This window comes from Neomonachus schauinslandi, chromosome 4 (genome assembly GCF_002201575.2).
Source record: "Neomonachus schauinslandi chromosome 4, ASM220157v2, whole genome shotgun sequence".
NCBI classification, from domain to species: domain Eukaryota; kingdom Metazoa; phylum Chordata; class Mammalia; order Carnivora; family Phocidae; genus Neomonachus; species Neomonachus schauinslandi.
In genome coordinates this window covers 109,167,000-109,186,436 of record NC_058406.1, presented here as the reverse complement: position 1 = coordinate 109,186,436, position 19,437 = coordinate 109,167,000, and the positions used below count along the sequence as shown (strand labels likewise).

Sequence of the window (19,437 nt, the reverse complement as noted above, 5' to 3'; positions counted from 1 at the left end):
CATATTCTGTGGGTTTGAACAAATGTATGATGGCATGTATCCATCATTATAATATCATACAGAGTATTTTATTTCCCTAAATATCCTCTCTGCTCAGTGAATGAGAATTCTTAGCTCCCCATATCCTTCTAGGTATTCAGTGTTGTCACTGTCCTGGGTTTTGGTCACTTTAATAGGTATGCTGGTATCCCATTGTTGTTTTAATTTGCCCTTCCCTGGTAATATATGATGTGGGGCATCTTTCCATACATTTACTTGCCATCTGCATATTATCTTTGGTGAGGTGTCTGTTAAGGTTTCTGGCCTATTTATTTATTTATTTATTTTGGTTGGGTTGTTTGATTTCTTATTGTTGAGTTTTAAGAGCTTCATCTTTCTTTCTTTCTTCCTTTTTTGGGGGGTGGGGGGAGGCATAACAGTCCTTTATCAGATGTCTTTTGCAAATATTTTCTTCTAGTCCATAGCTTATCTTCTCATTCTACTGACATTATCTTTTGTAGAACATAAATTATTAATTTTAATGGAGTCTAGCTTATCTCTTCGTTCTTTCATAGATCATGCTTTCAGGGTTGTGTCTAAAAATCATCACCACACCCAAGTTTATTCAGGTTCTTGTCTATGTTATCTTCTTGAAGTTTTATAATTTTGTGTTTTACATTTAGGTCTCTGATCTATTTGGGGTTAACTTTGAGGAAAGGTATAAGGACTGTTTCTGGATTCATTATTTTGCATATGGATGTCCAGTTGTTTCAGCACCATTTGTTGAAAAGAGTCTTTTCTCTGTTGTATTGTCTTGGCTTCTTTGTCAACATCAGCTGACTGTATTTACGGGAGTCTATTTCTGGGCTCTCTATTCTGTTCCACTGATCTATTTGTCTATTATTTTGCAGTACTACACTGTATTGATTATTGCAGCTTTTGCTAAGTCTTAAAGTCAGGTAGTGTCAGTCCTCTAACTATTCTTGTTCTTGAATATTGTGTTGGCTATTCTGGGTCTTCTGACTCTTCCAAAAAAATCACAAAATAACTTGCTAGGATTTTGATTGGGACTGCATTGAATCTAAAGATCAAGTTAGGAACACTGCATTTTGACAATATCAAGATTTCCTATACATGAACATGGACTGTCTCTCCATTTATTTAATTTTCCTTTGATTTTGTTCACCAGAGTTTTGTAGTTTTCTTCGTATAGATCAACATTTCATTTATCTGGGTGTTAATATAAATGGTATTGTAATTTTCATATCAAATTCTCCTTCTCATTGCTAGTATATAGGAAAGTGATTAACTTTTGCATATTAATCTTGTATCTTGCATACATGCTATCAACACTTATTAATTACAAGAATTTTTTTGTCAATTCTTTCTGATTTTCTACATTCGTTATCATGCCATCTGTAATCAAAGTAAGTTTTATTTCTTCCTTCCTAATTTGTATGTCTTTTATTTTCTTTCCATTATTTTAGAAATCCATTGCTTTTGGTAACTTGAGATCGGGTTGTCATTCAAGACAGTTCCACTGTCAAACTTAAATTCTGACATTTCTGTTCTTTGACTATAATCTTTTCCTTTCCATCACCACTTAATTATCTTATTCTTCTTCATCTTTTTTAACCCTTCTAATAGTCTTTGTCCATAAATTTATTCAGCATATATTTGCATTCCTCCATAGACTGAGTTCCCAGTTCATCCATATCAATTGTTTTTTTCCTGTCCTAGAATTTCCTGCCATTTTGACTTCCAGCTATTTCTACCTTATGAATTCCCAGCAGTTAATAACTTTAATTGAATTAAATTTATAGCTTTTTCTTCCTGATGTGTCAGAATTCCCTGGAAAAAAAGTAATACTTTGTGCAAAACAGTCCCAATACAACTGGTATCTGGGAATCAGGATCCTAGTACCTGTGATCTAATTTGCCATCTTTCTACCCTCACTGCAGTCAGCATTATATATATTGCAGGTTCTTTTGCTTACCTAACAGTCATCGTATTTATCTCACACAACTGGATAATCCTGTTCCTTGTAAAAACTATTCCATAGCTTGTCTTTCTTCAGCTCTTGAATCCTGCCTATCTCTATGTCATTCTGAAAAGATAGCCTTCAGTTCCAACTCTTGAATATCTGGTGTCTTTACCCTATTTATTTTTTGTTAAAATTTTATGGGTTTAAAAAAAATTTTATGGGTTTTAGAAATACGTATCTTTTTATTTTATCAATCAGAAATCTTTTACCTAAGCCCAAAACTTACTGAAATATGCTCTTTTAAAGTTTATTCCTTATTTGTTTTTTCAATTTTCCAGATATACTCATATTCGCAGGGACTCCATCCTTCTCTGGCTACAGAAAATGTTAAAATGTAATTGTTAGGCTTGTATTATTGAACTATCAATAATTATGTCATAAACTTGAGAAATAAAATAAATAGGGAATATCTGACAAGATAATTTTTCTCTAGGTTGAAAAAAACTAAGCAAAGTTGGTCTAGAATTGCCCAAAGGAAATTTGAGCTTTTCCAGAGAGAGAATTGTGTATCTTAAAGGAGTTATGGCACTTTCTCCCTTAACGCCACAGTACCAATGTATAGGAACAGATGTTAGATGGGGTTATGGAGAAGATATGATTGCCAGTTGATCCTCAAGCTAGACCCAGGCTATTGGAGGCTCCTCACCACCTGCCCTGTCCTTAGAATGTATGTTCTGCCTACCATTTCCACAGTGGGAGCTATTCCAAGGACATTGCCTTGCGAGAATAAGGTGTTGTTGAAACCATCTGGATGGTATACATGACTGAACCCAATTAAGGCTTCTATATCAACTTAAAGATTCTGTTCGGTGAGTGCAGAGATCTACTCATTTTGCAGTCACCCAAGACAAACCACATAAGTAAGTTCCTTTGCTTATTAAACCTGTCACCTACTAATCTGGAGTGTTCTGCCTCTTTCTTAGGTCTTTCCTTGCCCTTACATGAGTAAGGGGGCCAGTTTGCAAACCAACAGGTGAAGAGGTGGAGTATATATGAAGATTGTGCTATACAAAGGGACACTTGTATGGCTTGTGGGTAGGTGGGTAGGTGAAATCTTAATGTCATTTAGTTGAATATTTTTTGAAAATCATTGGTTGTTCCTGGTTTACATGAAGCAGAGTCCTTGTGGACCTGTTCACCTATCACAGAAAATGGAAAAAGTGAATAAGTTTAATCACTCTGGATCCATGTGTATAGGACCACATGTAACAAGAGATCAGTGGAATAGCAAGAGTAATGGTACACCCAAACAAGGAACTGTTTCTCCTCTAGCTTCTCATGTATTGACTCCTTTCTGCCAATTAGTAAACATGACCTGACCATGATATGCCTTGAACTTCATATCCCTCTTTTCCCCCTCATCACATTAGCTTATCCTTTACATGCTGCTTCTCTTTCTTTACTGTCAATATTCTTCTTCATTTTTTCTAAAGATTTTATTTATTTATTTATTTATTTATTTATTTATTTATTTATTTATTTGTGTGTTTATTTGAGAGAGAGAGAGAGTGGATAGGGGCAGAGGGAGAAGAAGAGAGAGAATCTCAAGCAGACTCCCCACTGAGCATGAAGCTCAATGTGGGGTTCAATTTAACGACCCTGAGATCATGACCTAAGCTGAAATCAAGAGTCAGATGCTTACCCAACTGAGCCACCCAAGTGCCCCTGTCAATATTCTTCTTATAACGAACTGTTTTCAATTCAATTCACTTCAAAAATCATTTCACCTTAAATCGCTCCAAAATTAATGAGTTTCTGAGTCCTTTCAGTATTTCTTTTCTGTAGTTAATAAAATCAACAACTTTCTTCACCTTAAAACACTATTTACAATAGATTCTGTTTTTATAGTACTATAGTCAGTCTTTTTTTCCCACCTATTCACTTCTTTTCTATTTCATACCATCACCTGTTTTTCTTCCTCCTGAGATCCCCTAACATACATTGCTGAAAAGTCCCATCCTTCAATGAGCAATTATGAATTGAGTGTTTCTTATTCATATTTGTCCCCATCATTAGAATTCATTTTACAAAATTCTTGCATGTTAAAAGCACAATTCTCACAATCACCATCCTTGCTCTCTGTTCCAGTATTAAACTTCATCCATAGGTGCCTAAAAAAAATGGTACCAACTCAGACGTCCTCACCACAGGAGTAAAAAGCTGAGCACTCTTAGAAAGGCACTAGGGATTCTGCTGCCATTGGAATTCTCTACAAGTAATAGTGCAAATCAGTAGATTTTATTTCAATACTGTTGATTTTTATACTGTTTGAAAAGCATGCAGTAGATGATACTTGTACTCAAAAAGAGAGATGGAATGTTTTCTCATTAAAACTAATTTAATAAGCATTTATTGAGGGCTTCTGAGCTGTAAGTCATGCTCAGCCTAAGCACTGAATGTATGGAGATACATATGACGTTTCTAAATTTTAAATACATATATACATATACATATATATATATTACATTTTATACATATAACATTATATATGTTCAATATACTAACTTTTCATATAGGGAAAATTAAGTTTAGCAATTAAAAAATAGCCAAAGTTTCTACTTTGGCTCACAGTCTCTACTTCCCATTCCCACGCACAATCTCTACTTCCCATTCCCATTCTAATACCCCAACACTACAATGCTGTGCAATATTACCACACTTCAGAATTGAAATCTGACATATATATTTCTAAGCCAGGGTCATTACCATAGATGAACATAAACTGTCTTATCACTGATAAAAAATACTGTGCTGTTTTAATTTATACACAGTAGTATATGACAGTAACACAACTTTGTTGCAATTAAATATGAGAGGTATTTTATCACTGAAGTTAAAATCATGGGCCTTGGGAAAACCAGCCAGCGATAACATCCTAGGTTGTGAACCAACATAAATAATTTCCCATATTTGTCCTACTGGGCCAGTAATTTATTCTTTTATTTATTTTTTTTTTCTCCTCACTGTTGCAACTGCCACTGGCCTGTAAACTCCTTCAGGAAAGAACCAAACACAACACCTCCTACTTACAGACATTAAATTAATATTTATTGAGTGAATGAATGAAAAATAAATTAGCTCTTGAATCTGAATTGCTGTGCAATCCACTCTGAATAGTGCTATGTTTATAACTGCTTATTACTGTAATATTTATTGAGTATAATTAATTCAATTGCTAAAAGCTGTCGATGTATTGCAGCACCATAAAAATAAAAATGTAGGGAGTCATCTGGAGTCATCTGGACTCATCCAAACAGTTTCTTTTTTCTCATAAATTGTTTTAGCTAAATGATTCTACATCATGTATCTGTGTAAATTTTTTAAAATAAAAGCAAAACAAATATATGCACTTAAAAAATATATCGTTAATAGAAATATTAAGAGAATTCTTAAAGCAGAAGAAAAATAAAACCAAAAGAAAGAAACAACGAAAAACAGGAAGATTAAAGGTAGGATACATTCGAAGAGTTATGTGAAAATAATAATATATTATCTTGAGGAATTTAAAATACATACAGAATTAAATATCATATCAGAAATATGTCCAGGGGTGCTTGAGTGGTTCAGTCAGTTAAGCGTCTGCCTTCAGCTCAGGTCATGATCTCAGAGTCCTGGGATCAAGCTCCACACTGGACTCCCTGCTCACCCAGGAGGCTGCTTCTCCCTCTCCTTCTGCCCCTCCCCCTTGCCTCAATGTTCTCTCTCTTTCTCGCTCTCAAATAAATAAATAAAACCTTAAAAAAAAAAAAAGAAAGAAATATGTCCAAATATAGCAAAGGAATAAAGAGTTAAAGTGTTCTAAATTTCTAGCATTTTCCGGGGCACCTGGGTGGCTCAAAGTCGTTAAGCATTTGCCTTTGGCTCAAGTCATGATCCCAGGGTCCTGGGATCGAGCCCTGCATCGGGCTCCCGGCTCGGCGGGAAGCCTGCTTCTCTCTTCCCCACTCCCCCTGCTTGTGTTCCCTCTCTGGCTGTCTCTCTCTCTTTCAAATACATAAATAAATAAAATATTTAAAAAATAAACAAATAAATAAATTTCTAGCATTTTCTGAAAAGGCGAAATTAGTAAATTAAATTAAATTGTATGATGCTATGGTCTGAGTGTTTGTGTCCTCTGCTCCCCTCACCCCAAAAATTTATATGTTGAAATCTTAATGACCAATGTGATGGCATTAATAGGTGGAGCCTTTGGGAGGGGCTTAAGTGGCTTAAGCCATTAGAGTGGAGTTTTCATGAATGGCATTAGTGTTTTATAAAAGTGACTCCAGAGAAATCCCTAGCCCCTTCCACTTTGTATGTACACAAAGAGAAGACAACAGATATGAATTAGGAAGACCACCTTCACCAGAGAACTCTACTATCATAGTACCTTGATCTTGGACTTCCAGCATCCAGAACTGTAAGAAATAAATTTCTGTTATTATAAACCACCCATTTTGTTATTGCAGTCCAAATGGACCAAGACATATGGTATAATGTTTAGGTAATAATTAAAACAAACAAAAAAGGATACATATATAAAAATATTATAGAGGAAATAACAATAATTTTTAATTATTGACAAAAAATCATTAAAAAGATAAAGGAGATGAAATATGAAAACTAGTGTGTTGAGACAAAGAACTTTTTCTTGAATATAAATAAAACTCTCAAGCCTCAATAGTAAATAAATAAATAAATAAATAAGTGAATTACAATAGAGTCAAAAGACAAAGAAATTTCACCAAATTTCACCTTTGTCACATTTTGTGTGACAAAGGAGCACATGAAAAGATGTTCAACATAATTAGGATACGCAAATTCAGGTCACAGTGACATATTGCTACATACTTAGCAGAATGAGAACTAAAAAGATGGCAATGAGACCAAATGCTGGCAAAGATGTAGAGACACTAGATCACTCATACATGCTGGTGGGAATGTAGAATTATACAGCCAGTCTAAAAAACAGTGTACCTGTTTCTTATAAAACTAAATATGCATACAACTCAACAATTGAGCTCTTGAGCATTTACTCAAAGAAATGAAAATGTATGTTCATGTAAAAATCTATACACAAATGTTCATAACATCTTAATTTAGAATATCCCCAAACTGGAACACCCTAAATATCTTTCAAGGGGTGCATATTTTTAATATAGTATATCCATACCATGGAATACTATTAAAAATAAAAAAGAAATTAATGATTGAAAAATGCAACTACTTGGAATAATTACTAGAGAATTATGTTAAGTAAGAAAATTCAATCCATTAAGGTTACATAACATAAGATTTCATTTATATAATATTCTTAAAATGACATAATAATAGAAGTGAAGAATAGATTAATAAATTATCAGAGGTCAGGGGTATGTTGGGGAGAAGTATATTGGCATGGTTATAGAAGGGCAACAGAAAGGTTCTTATGGTTCTCAAGGAACTGTTCTTGATTGTGGATAAGAGAATGTGAACATGAGAAAAAATTCTATAGAGCTACACACACACACTCACACATGTGAAATCTGAATGAATGGTGGATTTTATCCATTTCCTGAATGTGGTATGGTACTATAGTTTTTCAAGAAGTTACCATTTGGGAAAATGGGTAAAGAATAAACAGAATCTCTGTATTATTTCATACAACTGCATGTGAAAATACAATTATCTCAAGATAAAATGTTTAATTATAAAAAACAAAAACCTAAAGGGTTGAATAGAAAACAAATACTAAGATGGTAGATATAATCCCAAAGATACCAGTAATTACAATAAACTAGACTAAATAATCCAACTGGAAGGTTAAGATTGTTATTTTGGATTTAAAACAAGAAATAAAAGAAAAATAAATACAGCTCAGAAAGGACACATTTTGTAGAGTAAGACTATGAAAGTTGAAAGAAATAGATAAAATAATATATAATGTAAATATTAGCTGGTAGATATTCAGTGTAATTCTCAAAAGCAAGAAACAATTCCAAAGATATGGGACATTTCATAATGATAAAATTTTTGACATTACATCAAAAAGTCATAAGGTTCTAAATCTGCTTATATCCAATAATGTAAAATTAAATGTATACAATAAATATTGACACACTAAAAAGGAGAAACACACAAAGTCACCATCATAGTAGGAAAGTGAAATGCACCTTTCTCAATATGAACAAATATGACCTAGTTGAAATATGTACAATACTGCACTAAAGAAAATGACAATACCAATTCTTTTAAGTGCATGTAGAATATTTGGAACTATTCATACACTGGATGAAATAAAGTCTCAACAAGTATCAAAGGATTGAAATTATTCTGCATGAAATTATACTGGAAAGCGATAACAAAAGAAATAATTAGAAAAATCCAAAAATATTTTGAAATTTTGCAATACACTTTTATCTAAAATATAGTCCATGAGTCAAAGAAGTAATTATAATGAAAGTTAGAAAATATCATTAAATGAATACTAAAAAAAAAAAAAAAAGCCTCATGAATATCAACACTTGTGGACTTCCAATTCTGGTCAAGAAAAAGTAGCCCCATTTCTCTCAAATGCTCCCCAACACAACTAATGAACCTTGGACATACTCCAACAACAGGCATAGATGACGCTTGAAATGAAAAGGATAAGGCTGATTGCCTAGGGACCTTTGGACTTGAGGAATGACAAGGTGGTAAGTCTCATGGGTTTTCTTGCTGCCTCCCATACATCTTAGACAGTGCGCTCTAGAAGTCTACAACCCAGAATCACTAAGAGCAAGACAAAAAAAAGGGTTACAACAAAGTCTGTTCTCCCTAAAGGACTAGGGAATGAGTGCGCTAACCACATTCAGTCTTTTTTGGAAACCTGCCCTAATACAATCAAGTATCAATGGAGCCACTGTTCCATTTCCTCCAGGTTTCAGCAGGGCCAAGCAGGGAGCTAGTCCTCTACACCTCCTCTGATTCCATCACCTGGTGGTGTTCAAGGGACCATGCAGGAAGCTGATCTTCCATCCCCCATGTAAAAGAAGTAGGCAGCATTCCCATTTCCCTTGGGGTAATGTCACTGGGGCCTAGTGGGAAACTTAACCCCCATTCCTACCCTGTGGCAATTAAACTGAGTGAGGTGGCATGAAATGGAGTTAGTACTCTATCTTTCCTCCCATGCTAACCACCATGGCTTAGCCAGAAGCTTAGCCTCCACTGCCATCTGTCATCACCAAGGTGAAGTGAGGTGGTGGGAGGTGGGACTCCTTGCCCTCAGCTTTCCCTCCATCTCTGTCAGCAGGGTCTCCTCTCTGTCAGCAGGGTCTCACTATGGAGAGCTGAGCTCTACCCCATCCTGTAGTAATAAAGCAACATGCATCAGTCCTGTCCCTCTACCTTCCCAGGTGACAGTAGAGTCAACTAGGGAAATAAGCTGATGCTCCACTCAAAGGCAATGCATGATCCAGTTGGCATCTGACTTTCACCAGGATTTAGTCAGAGGGACTGAGGAGTGTGGCAAACTTACACTTTAGTCATCTTTAATGAGGCAGTTTGAGTGGGCATTCAGGGAACTTAACATACACACCCACCCAGCCCTCACATTACATGTCAACAAAGGGATTATTTGCTTTAAAAAGGAGATTTAAAAAGAATCCAGAGTCTCATAATTTAATACCCAAAAAGTCCAGGATAAAATTTTTTAAAAATCACTGGTTTTAACACAACTTGAAAGATAAAAGACAATCCAAACACACAAATACTGAGATGAATGAGATACTGAAATTATCTGACAAGTATTTTAAAGCAGTCATCATAAAAATGCTTGAATAAGCAATTACAAGTGTTCTTAAAACAAATAAAAAATTAGAAAATACACACACACACACACACACACTCCAAATGGACATGATAGAACTGAAAAACACATCAACAAAAAAAAAATAAAATCATGCCAAATGGATTCAATAGCAGAATGGAAACAAGAGGAGATAGAATCAGAGAACTTCAAGACCGATCAATATAATTTACCCAGTCTGTATAGCAGAAAGAAAGTTGATTGAAAAACAAAAGTATAAATTTTCAGGGATCTGTGGAAGAATAATATAAGAACTAACATTGTATTAACAAAGTGACAGAAGTGAAAAGATACTGGGACCGACAAAGTATTTAAAGAAGTAATGACTGACGGGCGCCTGGGTGGCTCAGTTGGTTAAGCGACTGCCTTCGGTTCAGGTCATGATCCTGGAGTCCCTGGATCGAGTCCTGCATCGGGCTCCCTGCTTGGCAGGGAGTCTGCTTCGTCCTCTGACCCTATCCCCTCTCATGTGTTCTCTCCCTCTCCTTCTCTCTCTCTCAAATAAATAAATAAAAATCTTTAAAGAAGTAATGACTGAAAAACATCATTTGCTGAAAAGTCATAAACATACAGATTTAAGAGTGAAGCCAGGAGAGAATAAACCCAAAGAAATCCATGCAAAGATACATCATAATTAAACTTCTGGAAGAAAGAAAGAAAGGAAAGAAAGGAAAGAAAGAAAGAAAGAAAGAAAGAAAGAAAGAAAGAAAGAAAGAAAGAAAGAAAGAAAGAAAGAAAGAAAGAAAGAAAGAAAGGAAAGAAAGAAAGAAAGAAAGAAAGAAAGAAAGAGAAAGAAAGAAAGAAAGAAAGAGAAAGAAAGAAAGAAAGAAAGAAAGAAAGAAAGAGAAAAAAGAAAAAAAAAAAAAACTTTGCAAGCCAGAACAAAGAAAGAACAAATTACTTATAGGGAAGCAACAATTTGAATGATCAGGGTGGCCCAAAGGCAGTGCATGACATTTTTCAGATACAAGGTAAGAATTGACAACCATGATTTCTATATCCATGGAAACTATCCTTAGGAATGAAGATAAAAAAGATATTTTCAGACAAAGGAAATTAAGAGAATCTGACGCAAATAAATCTACCTTTAAAGAACGGCTAAAAAAAAAAAAACAAAACTTAAATAGAAAGGAAATGTTAACAGAAGACTTAAAACTTTAGAAAGAAAGAAGAATATTGGAACAGGTAAATCCTGGGTTAAATATAATAAACTATCCTTCTGTCCATAAGTTTTTAAGATCATTTTTGATTGAAGCAAAAATCATAATACCACCTGATATGGTGCTTGATATATATAGAAGAAATTAAGATAATTATGCTTACAAAGTGGGAGGGGGGGATTAAAGGACCTAACTATACTTCATTCAAAGTGATAAATCGTCAATACAGTGGTGTGATGAGATATGTATGTATGTTGTAGTGCCTTGAGCAACCACTCAGAAAACTATACTAAATGATATACTGAAAAGCTATGTAAATACATCAAGATATAAACCTGAATTTCTGGGTATAGCTAGAGCAGACTTTGATGAAAATGTGCAGTTCTGACTACATAAATTAGCAAAGAAAGTCTGAAAAATTAATGATCAAACCAAAGGTTAGGAAACCATGGCCTACAGACCAAGTCTCGCCTGACACCTGTTTTTATAAATAAAGTTTTATTGGAATACAGCCATACACATTAATTTATATTTTGTGTATGGCAGTTTTTATGAAACAAAGGCAGAATTCAATAGTTGTTACAGAGAAATTAGGCCTGCAAAGCCTAAAATATTTACTATACCACTTGTTACAGAAAAGTTCCAGGACACCTAGAACATCGATCTCAAGAAACTATAAAAACAAAATGTCAAGCCAAAGAATTTAAGGAATGAAAACAATCAAGAAAGAAGAAGAAACTCATTATTTATAAGACACATAATAAAGAGCTTCAGGACATCGCTAATAATCTACACTTATTCAAAAAGATAATATGAGAATATTATCAAGTGCATGAAAATAAAGTTTGCTATCTAAATGAACTACACAATTTCCTTGAAAAATAAAACAATTTACTTAAACTAAGATAAGAAATAAATTTAAAAAAAAAACAATAAAACTCTACCTATTAAGGACACCAAATTGGGGGCCTGGGTGGCTCAGCTGGTTAAGTGACTGCCTTCAACTCTGGTCATGGTCTTGGAGTCCCAGTATCGAGTCCCAAATCAGGCTCCCTGCTCAGCAGGGAGTCTGCTTCTCCCTCTGACCCTCCCCTTGTCTCAGTCTCTCTCTCTCTCATCCTCTCTCTCAAATAAATAAATAAAATCTTAAAAAAATATATAAAGATACTGAATCTATTACAGCAAGTTAGTAGAGTCAGGGCCTTAACTTAATGTTTTGTGTCATTGGATTCATAAATGTTTTACTGTGTTATACTATTTTTTTGTATTTCTTTCTACTATTAGAAATGTGGTGAGAATAAAAGTCATAAACCATATTATGTTAAAAGTTTAGCTGTAGGCCTCTTTGCAGTGAACAGAAAATCAGAATCTACTAGCATGAACTCACCGACTCAAATCTGTCCCAGGCACATACTGAGAGAAACGTGAATGAAGCAGCGGGATCAGCCTAAGGTCACACCATCGCTTTTCCCATCTCAAGCCTGGAGATGTTGGCCAAGAAGAACATGACAGTGTGTCCTGAAAAGAATACAAACAATCAGTCTTCTTTTTTTCAGTTCTGTGTTTTGAGTTCCTATGTCACAAATACTTTTCATTTGGAGGGGATCATTTTTTCTCCTAAATAATCAAAAGACATTTATAGACTACCTCAAAAAGGGATCCATATTCATTGCCAATAAAGTTGCATCTGTTAATTTCTTTATTAATGGCATTCTATAGGAAAGTGAGAAGGGAATCATTGAGATTAAGAATGGTAGGGAAAGGGCGCCTGGGTGGCTCAGTCGTTAAGCGTCTGCCTTCGGCTCAGGTCATGATCCCAGGGTCCTGGGATCGAGTCCCACATCGGGCTCCCTGCTCTGCGGGAAGCCTGCTTCTCCCTCTCCCACTCCCCCTGCTTGTGTTCCTGCTCTCACTATGTCTCTTTCTGTCAAAAAAATAAATAAAATCTTTAAAAAAAAAAAAAAAAGAATGGTAGGGAAAGCATATGGAAAAAATGGAGTGGGGAGAAGGAAGAAAAAAATAGAAGGATGAAAGAACTGAATTCATTCAGGAATGGGAAATAAGGGGCAAGCTGTAACTGTAATGAAGTAGTAAGTGACAATATAAAAATAAGTTGTAGTTCATTCCATTAGCCATATTTTCTGAGTATCTGCTAAGCACTAAACAATGTTATGTAACTGCTTGTGATTTATCAGTTACTTGTAAATATTGAGTAGAATAAATATTCTTATAAAACAAATTTTAAAAACTACTCAAGGAAATCTTTGTCTACTGTTGTAACGTCATGTTTAGAAAATCTTTGTATTTTCTTATATTGTTTTAAAGTCATGTGAAATCAACCAGTGCTGGTTTAAAATTACATGCATTTTAAGTTTCATTGGAAGTTTGGGTCTTTTTCCTTACATATAGAAGAAACATCTATTTGAATAAAATTTGGGCTTTTCACACTTGATGATGATTCATACTTCTTACATTATTTCAGCTTTACTTTAATATTTCTTCCTGGCAGTAGTATATGGAATAATGTTGATATTTAAGTTGGCATGGATTGTAAGGGGCCAAGGCACAATTTCATTTCTTTATATCTATAGATTCTATAATTTTTGAGTGATGATATTGGAAGGAAATCCTATTTTAGTCTAGATGTTAAAACTCCATTAGTATCAACATTATTATTAACACTTTCTTTTTTTAAAATGATTTTACTTTTAAGTAATCTCTACACCCAACATGGGCCAGAACCCACAACCCCGAGATCAAGAATCACATGTTCCACCAAGTGAGCCAGTTAGGTGCCCCTAAGATTTTCTTTAAGATATTAATTTCTTCAAAATTGCTTAGGGGAAAAAAACTTCCATTATTTTTCACTGAAAGTTGAGTGCTCTTTGGCATTATTATGTTATTGGTACCAATTGTGCCAGTAAAAATCTACTAAATCCTTCGAGTTGTTGAGAACAGCTGGTAGGAATTCAAAATAGAATTGAATATAGAGCAAAATGCTGATCCAGCTGGTAGGAATGCAAGGTAGACTTGCAAAGACCATCCAATGAGGGGTCCCTGACTGGTGATTGGTCTCCAAGACCCCTAGCCTTTGATGCAACACCGGTGCCTTTCATGCTTATTTGGTGATTGCAAAGGCACAGACATAGGTTTCATGTTGATCTTTCTTCTGGCCTTGATGTCATATGTTATAGATGGTCAACATTTGAAACGGAGTCAGTTAGGTGGCAGTGCCACAAAGTGGGGAAGATTCAGGGTTTGAATCAAAATCAGACCACCTGAGTTCAAAGATGCCAATTTCCCAACTGATTAGTCCTTTAACCTAGGGGCAATTTATTTAAACTCTTGGTGCTTTATTGTGCTTATCTCCAAAGATAAGGCTATCACAAGGCTTCTTCTCACAAAAGAAAAACCTGAAGCTTTTTTAGGCTCAGTAAATTATTGTTTCTCCACCTTTTTTGCATGAAGGCACTTGAAGAAACAATAATCCTGAGTGACACACTAGGGTAAACAGACTAGGTTTCTGTGACCAGAACAGACTGTAGCAAGTGTTAAGTGTCCCAGGTCCCACCAAGCTGCCCTAAACTATTAAGCATTATGTCTGGAACCGACTCAAAGGACCCCAGTGCACATGGTTCTCTCCTGAGAAGTTTTACAGTAAATAAATGGCTCCGGTCAGCCAGCCTGCAAATGACAGTGCCAGGCAGATTCATTCAGACCTAAAAGTCTCTATGATTCTAGGGCCATCATATCTATTATAGCACAACATTTACCATTCATAGTCAGAGGTGAAACCACGCAAAGAATAATTCAGATTTTTGTCTTGATTATTTCACAATTTTGCTGTGATTTTTGGCAAATTATTTAAAGATGGTTCTTCATCTTTCTTGAAAAACACAAATAGTTCCCCTCACTTTATATGTTCCATGAACAAATGACATAGAAAGTGTAACAGAAGATAAAAGACTTAAGCAATGGAATATTGAGGACAATGATAATCACTAATAGGTAAGTTTTAGAAATCATGTTTTATAAGACTTCATAGTCTTATATGAAATATGAAATATTTCATATATGAAAATACATGTGATCTTTGATGTGTCCTTGATGTAACATCTCAACTTGATACTTTTATGAAACAAAGTTGTCAAATGTCACTTTCTTTTATGTTTTCTCCTTATAAAAATATGAAATAAGTCCCATTTCAGCTATTGAGCCAATCAGCATTAATGTATTTCATTTTACAGATGTTATTTATAATGTCCTTTGAAGATTATTTATCCTTAATTATGAAAATTGAATATAAATTTGCTTTCTAGTTTTTTCTTTAACAATAGTCTTAGTTATTTTTAATTATAAATGAGCTAAAAACAATGGTTTTTACAGTTTTAAGGCTCATAACTACTTTTCAAGAGCTTTATTCTTCAATGTCAAGAATGTTGTTTCCTAGAATAGTAATAATGTGAATGGGAAAAATAATATTTACATAGTCTTTGCCTTAAAATAGATTCTTTTCCCCAAACTTAACACATTTCAGGGTATATTGCCACACAATAACCTCAAGAACAATGATTATACCAAAATAGAATTGAATATAGAGCAAAATGCTGATCCAGATTTTGTGAGGACTTGGCATAAAAAGTATTCATTAAAGGTATACAGTTAAGAAAAATGTTTCTCAGAATCTGGTTAGCTAATTATCTGAATTTAAGGCTCCTGGTGAGCACAAAACAAATTCTGTTCTTCCACAATGGGTGCAAACCACAGGACTCTTGTATACCCTAAAATTGGCAACCTAGAAGGACTAGACCATATTTTTAGTAAGATGGTGGAGTGATGTTAATATATTTTCCCATATGCTTAAAATGCTGTTTCAGAAAACAAAAGAGTGCCTACTTACTCAAAATTTGCTTCAGAGAATAATTAAGGCTTAGGAATTAAAAAATGGAGTTACCTGGGTCCAGGATAGAATTGAGGATTTAGACACATCAGAGAATTAAATGTTTCCCTTAAGGAGACTGTTTATAGTGTGCACACATTCTGTGGAAAAATATGTTTCTAAATTCATACTTCCTTCCCATTTCCCCCTGTTCATTGTTATTTAGTGATGGGTCAGAAGAAAACACGCCTTTGATTGCTCCTAATTTTATAAATCTCTGAGTAGAAATGTCCTTCACTCTCCATACCTGCCTCCAAGCCTATCACGATACAGAAGAGGAATACGGGATAGCACTGGACAGGTAATGGGGCCTGATGGGGCCTGAAGACTTACTCTCTTATAGGCATTAGAACAAAGATTTGGTTCGTAGTCCCTCAATTTTTGTTGAGCTCAATTAAATCAGATATTCAAAGTCCTGAGTAGCCCTTTCCTCTGATATCAGAACGCTAATATCCATTGTTTTTTTTTTTTTTCTATTATAGTTAATTTTACGCATTTGTCTATAGATCTGAATTTTAAACTTTTTGGGTCAGGACACACAATTAACTTCTCCCCATGGTATCTAGAAGAGTGTTTCCACAAAGCAGATTCTCAGTAAAAATTCATTTAATTGAAGCACATTGATTTTTTTTTAATTTTTAGTATACTTTATTTCAATTTACATATGTCTTGGCTCTTATTCTCTAAAATTTGATAAATATCATGACTTACCCTGCACCTTTTTAAAGATCTTCAGCAATGTCAAAATAATGTTCAATCCTAATGCTAAAAATGAAAGTAAAAATCCATCTTGAAAATAGAAAGACATAATTCCTATAAGAGAAATTTACATTTTTTTTTAAATTTTATAGAGAGGGATTTACTTGGAACAGTCATGTTATAGAATTACTCAGTGATTTTATTGCTTAATTATACCTTTCTAAAGGAGGACATGATAGCAAACAACAACATAGAGGCATGGTTCATGAAATTAAATCCACAGATGTTTTCATGTATGTCAACAAGATGAGTTAAAAACAAACTAGACTGATTCTTAGCTATAGCCCTTCCATACTGACTTCTCTACTTCTAATTATTACAGAGGAGTCCAAAGGTAATAGGACAAGAATTAGAATAAAAATATGACTAAACAGTTTCCTCCCATTCTGAAGTAAAAGAGCGCTTCTTTCCGGTCTGAGGAGCAGAGCTGAGATGGGACTTTTGTGTCAATGATATGTGAAGGGAAATTTCTCAGGAGAAACGTGTGAGGAACGAGGGAAGAAGTGGATGAGACAAGGAACAACCTTGCCAGAGATGTGGGCTCCTGAAGGTCTCAAGTTGTTGGCTGCAGCCATAACCTGGGAGGGGGTGGTGATTCCAGAGAGGTCATCAGTGAATGAGGTGGGTTGGGGGCGGGGGGTTGGGTAACCAGCACTCACAGCAGCCGGGGGTAGGTCCGCCCAGTAAAGCGGACTGGAAAGGCGTCAAAAGCACCGAGAGCATCTAGATTGTAAGGAAAGAAGGTGAGCAGTTTCTGAAGTAAGAGGTAAAGATTTGGCTGGAGATTGTAAGAAGTCTGTAGAATTAAGAAGCTTGCTAGCAGCAGCACAGAATGTATATATTCATTGATTCATTAGGAAATTGATGTTTAAGTCAGATCTTGCCCTCTTCTGAAGATCAGTGTTAATTTAAGTATTATCTATAATGTGACAATTATTTCTCTGGCAACAAAAATAAAAGAGATCAGATGAAATACACCCAGATGTGGTTGGTTTATGCGGGTAGAGATAAACCTTGGTCTTGCCAAGGATTCCTCTTTAGGAACAAAGAAATAATAAAATTTAAAAGGACTTGGGTACCTAAGGCACACAGGTAAGGAATACTACTGGTGCACTGAGGTACAATGAAGGCTGGAGATGCTCAAAAGGAGTACTTTGAGGTAAAATGCCACAATTAGGTCAAGAATTTCAAGTGAAAGATGAATCTTTTAAGTCAGAAGCTATGTGTGTTTTTTACATATCCTAATATGTAGAATAGAAAAATAAAATTCTACTTAATATCAGCACTACTGCTACTCTCCATGTTTGTGATCCCAGAGGAAATTTGTTAGATTCACATATAACCTGAAAGAACTGTTTTGTCTTTAGCATGTGTGAGTGTTTTGAAGGGTGAAATATAAGGAGTTTCAAACATATTTATAAAAAAAAAAAATCCAAAAAGCAAAAAAAAATCTGTTTACTCCACATTAGATGTGGAAAAGAAAATTTAACATTTTATTAAGTGTATATAAAACAAACATGCCAATTTTATCAATGATTAAATACATGTATAATTTAACATTTGTGACATTTTAACGTGATGTTAGATTATTCTCTCTTTGCATTAATTTCCTGGTATGCCTGCAGATTGTTTAGAAATCCTACCAAATGGAAAATTAAATAGCTACTTTCAGCTAAATGATTTCAAAAGAAAAATGATAAAAATCATGTCAAATCATTTAGAGCATGAAATCACATACAATGTACACTGTTATAAAATGATTATGTGATGTTATGTGTGAACTCACTAAGTTAAGTCTCTATAGCTTACAAAAGGCTTAATGCAAACTTGAGAGGAGAAAAATGACATTAAAAAATATTTACTTATTTTTTCTTTCCTGGCTTATCTTAACTCCTAACTCTTAAAGGATGAAGCAAACAAGGATCTCAACTATATCAGAGCAACGAGATTCATTAGCAGTTTTTGCAAACTATGACTATTCACATAGATAATATATATATATATTCAATATATATTTTATATATTACTATTTTCTTTGTGTTATCTCCTTATTAATCTGAACTATGCCTTGGTCATCTTACTGTATTGTTGGGATGATAGTTGAGATGCAAGCCACTGTCACAAAGTGGAGAGGAGGTGCCACTGCTCTGGTCACTTGGAGCACCTGCAGGAAAAAAATCACAACACCCCACTGGTTAGAACACCAAAATATTCTAGACTGATGCATTCTACATTATATCTTTCCATATACTCAGTAATGTCAAGAAAATCAGGCAGTAAAATTAATTTTTATTTCACTTATATGAAAGCCAGAGTTTTGCAAGTAGGCTAAGTGACTAAAGTGGGACCTTGAAAGAGAACCATGTATTGATCTTTGAGTTCAGATATATTGCAAGGCTTTATTAATAAAAACATATAACCTTATAAAATTATTATTTCATTTCACTATCCAAAGTGACCTACACTTATGAACCATACTTATAATTGTGCAGAATTCGGTTTGTCTACAAAATTCTATTTATTGTTATGTTTCAACCTACTGACAAGTCATATTTTTAGATACCATAATTTTCCATGATGCAAAAAAAGTGTGTATGGGCTCTTTACAAATGCTCTTGGTATATGCTATAGTTAGAAATGACTTCATTCATGCTATGTAAATTGGTGAGACTGAAACTAAAAATCTTCATATCAGATTCTCATAAGAAACTTATTAATATCTATCTCTAAATATGAGTATTGTATGTCTTAA

General features: G+C 34.4%; 1 protein-coding gene across 2 annotated transcripts in view; it reads right to left on the bottom strand.

Annotated features, from left to right (window-relative positions):
• SNTG1 (syntrophin gamma 1) overlaps positions 1–19,437 on the bottom strand; it is a 342,258-nt gene that overhangs the window by 203,600 nt on the left and 119,221 nt on the right. For both annotated transcript variants that reach the window (XM_021688424.1, XM_021688425.1), the window contains exons 8-9: positions 18,767–18,849; positions 12,375–12,505 (exon numbers count right to left, since the gene is read on the bottom strand). In XM_021688424.1, coding sequence (XP_021544099.1) covers positions 12,375–12,505; positions 18,767–18,849 — 214 coding nt within the window. The remainder of the gene's footprint in view (positions 1–12,374; positions 12,506–18,766; positions 18,850–19,437) is intronic.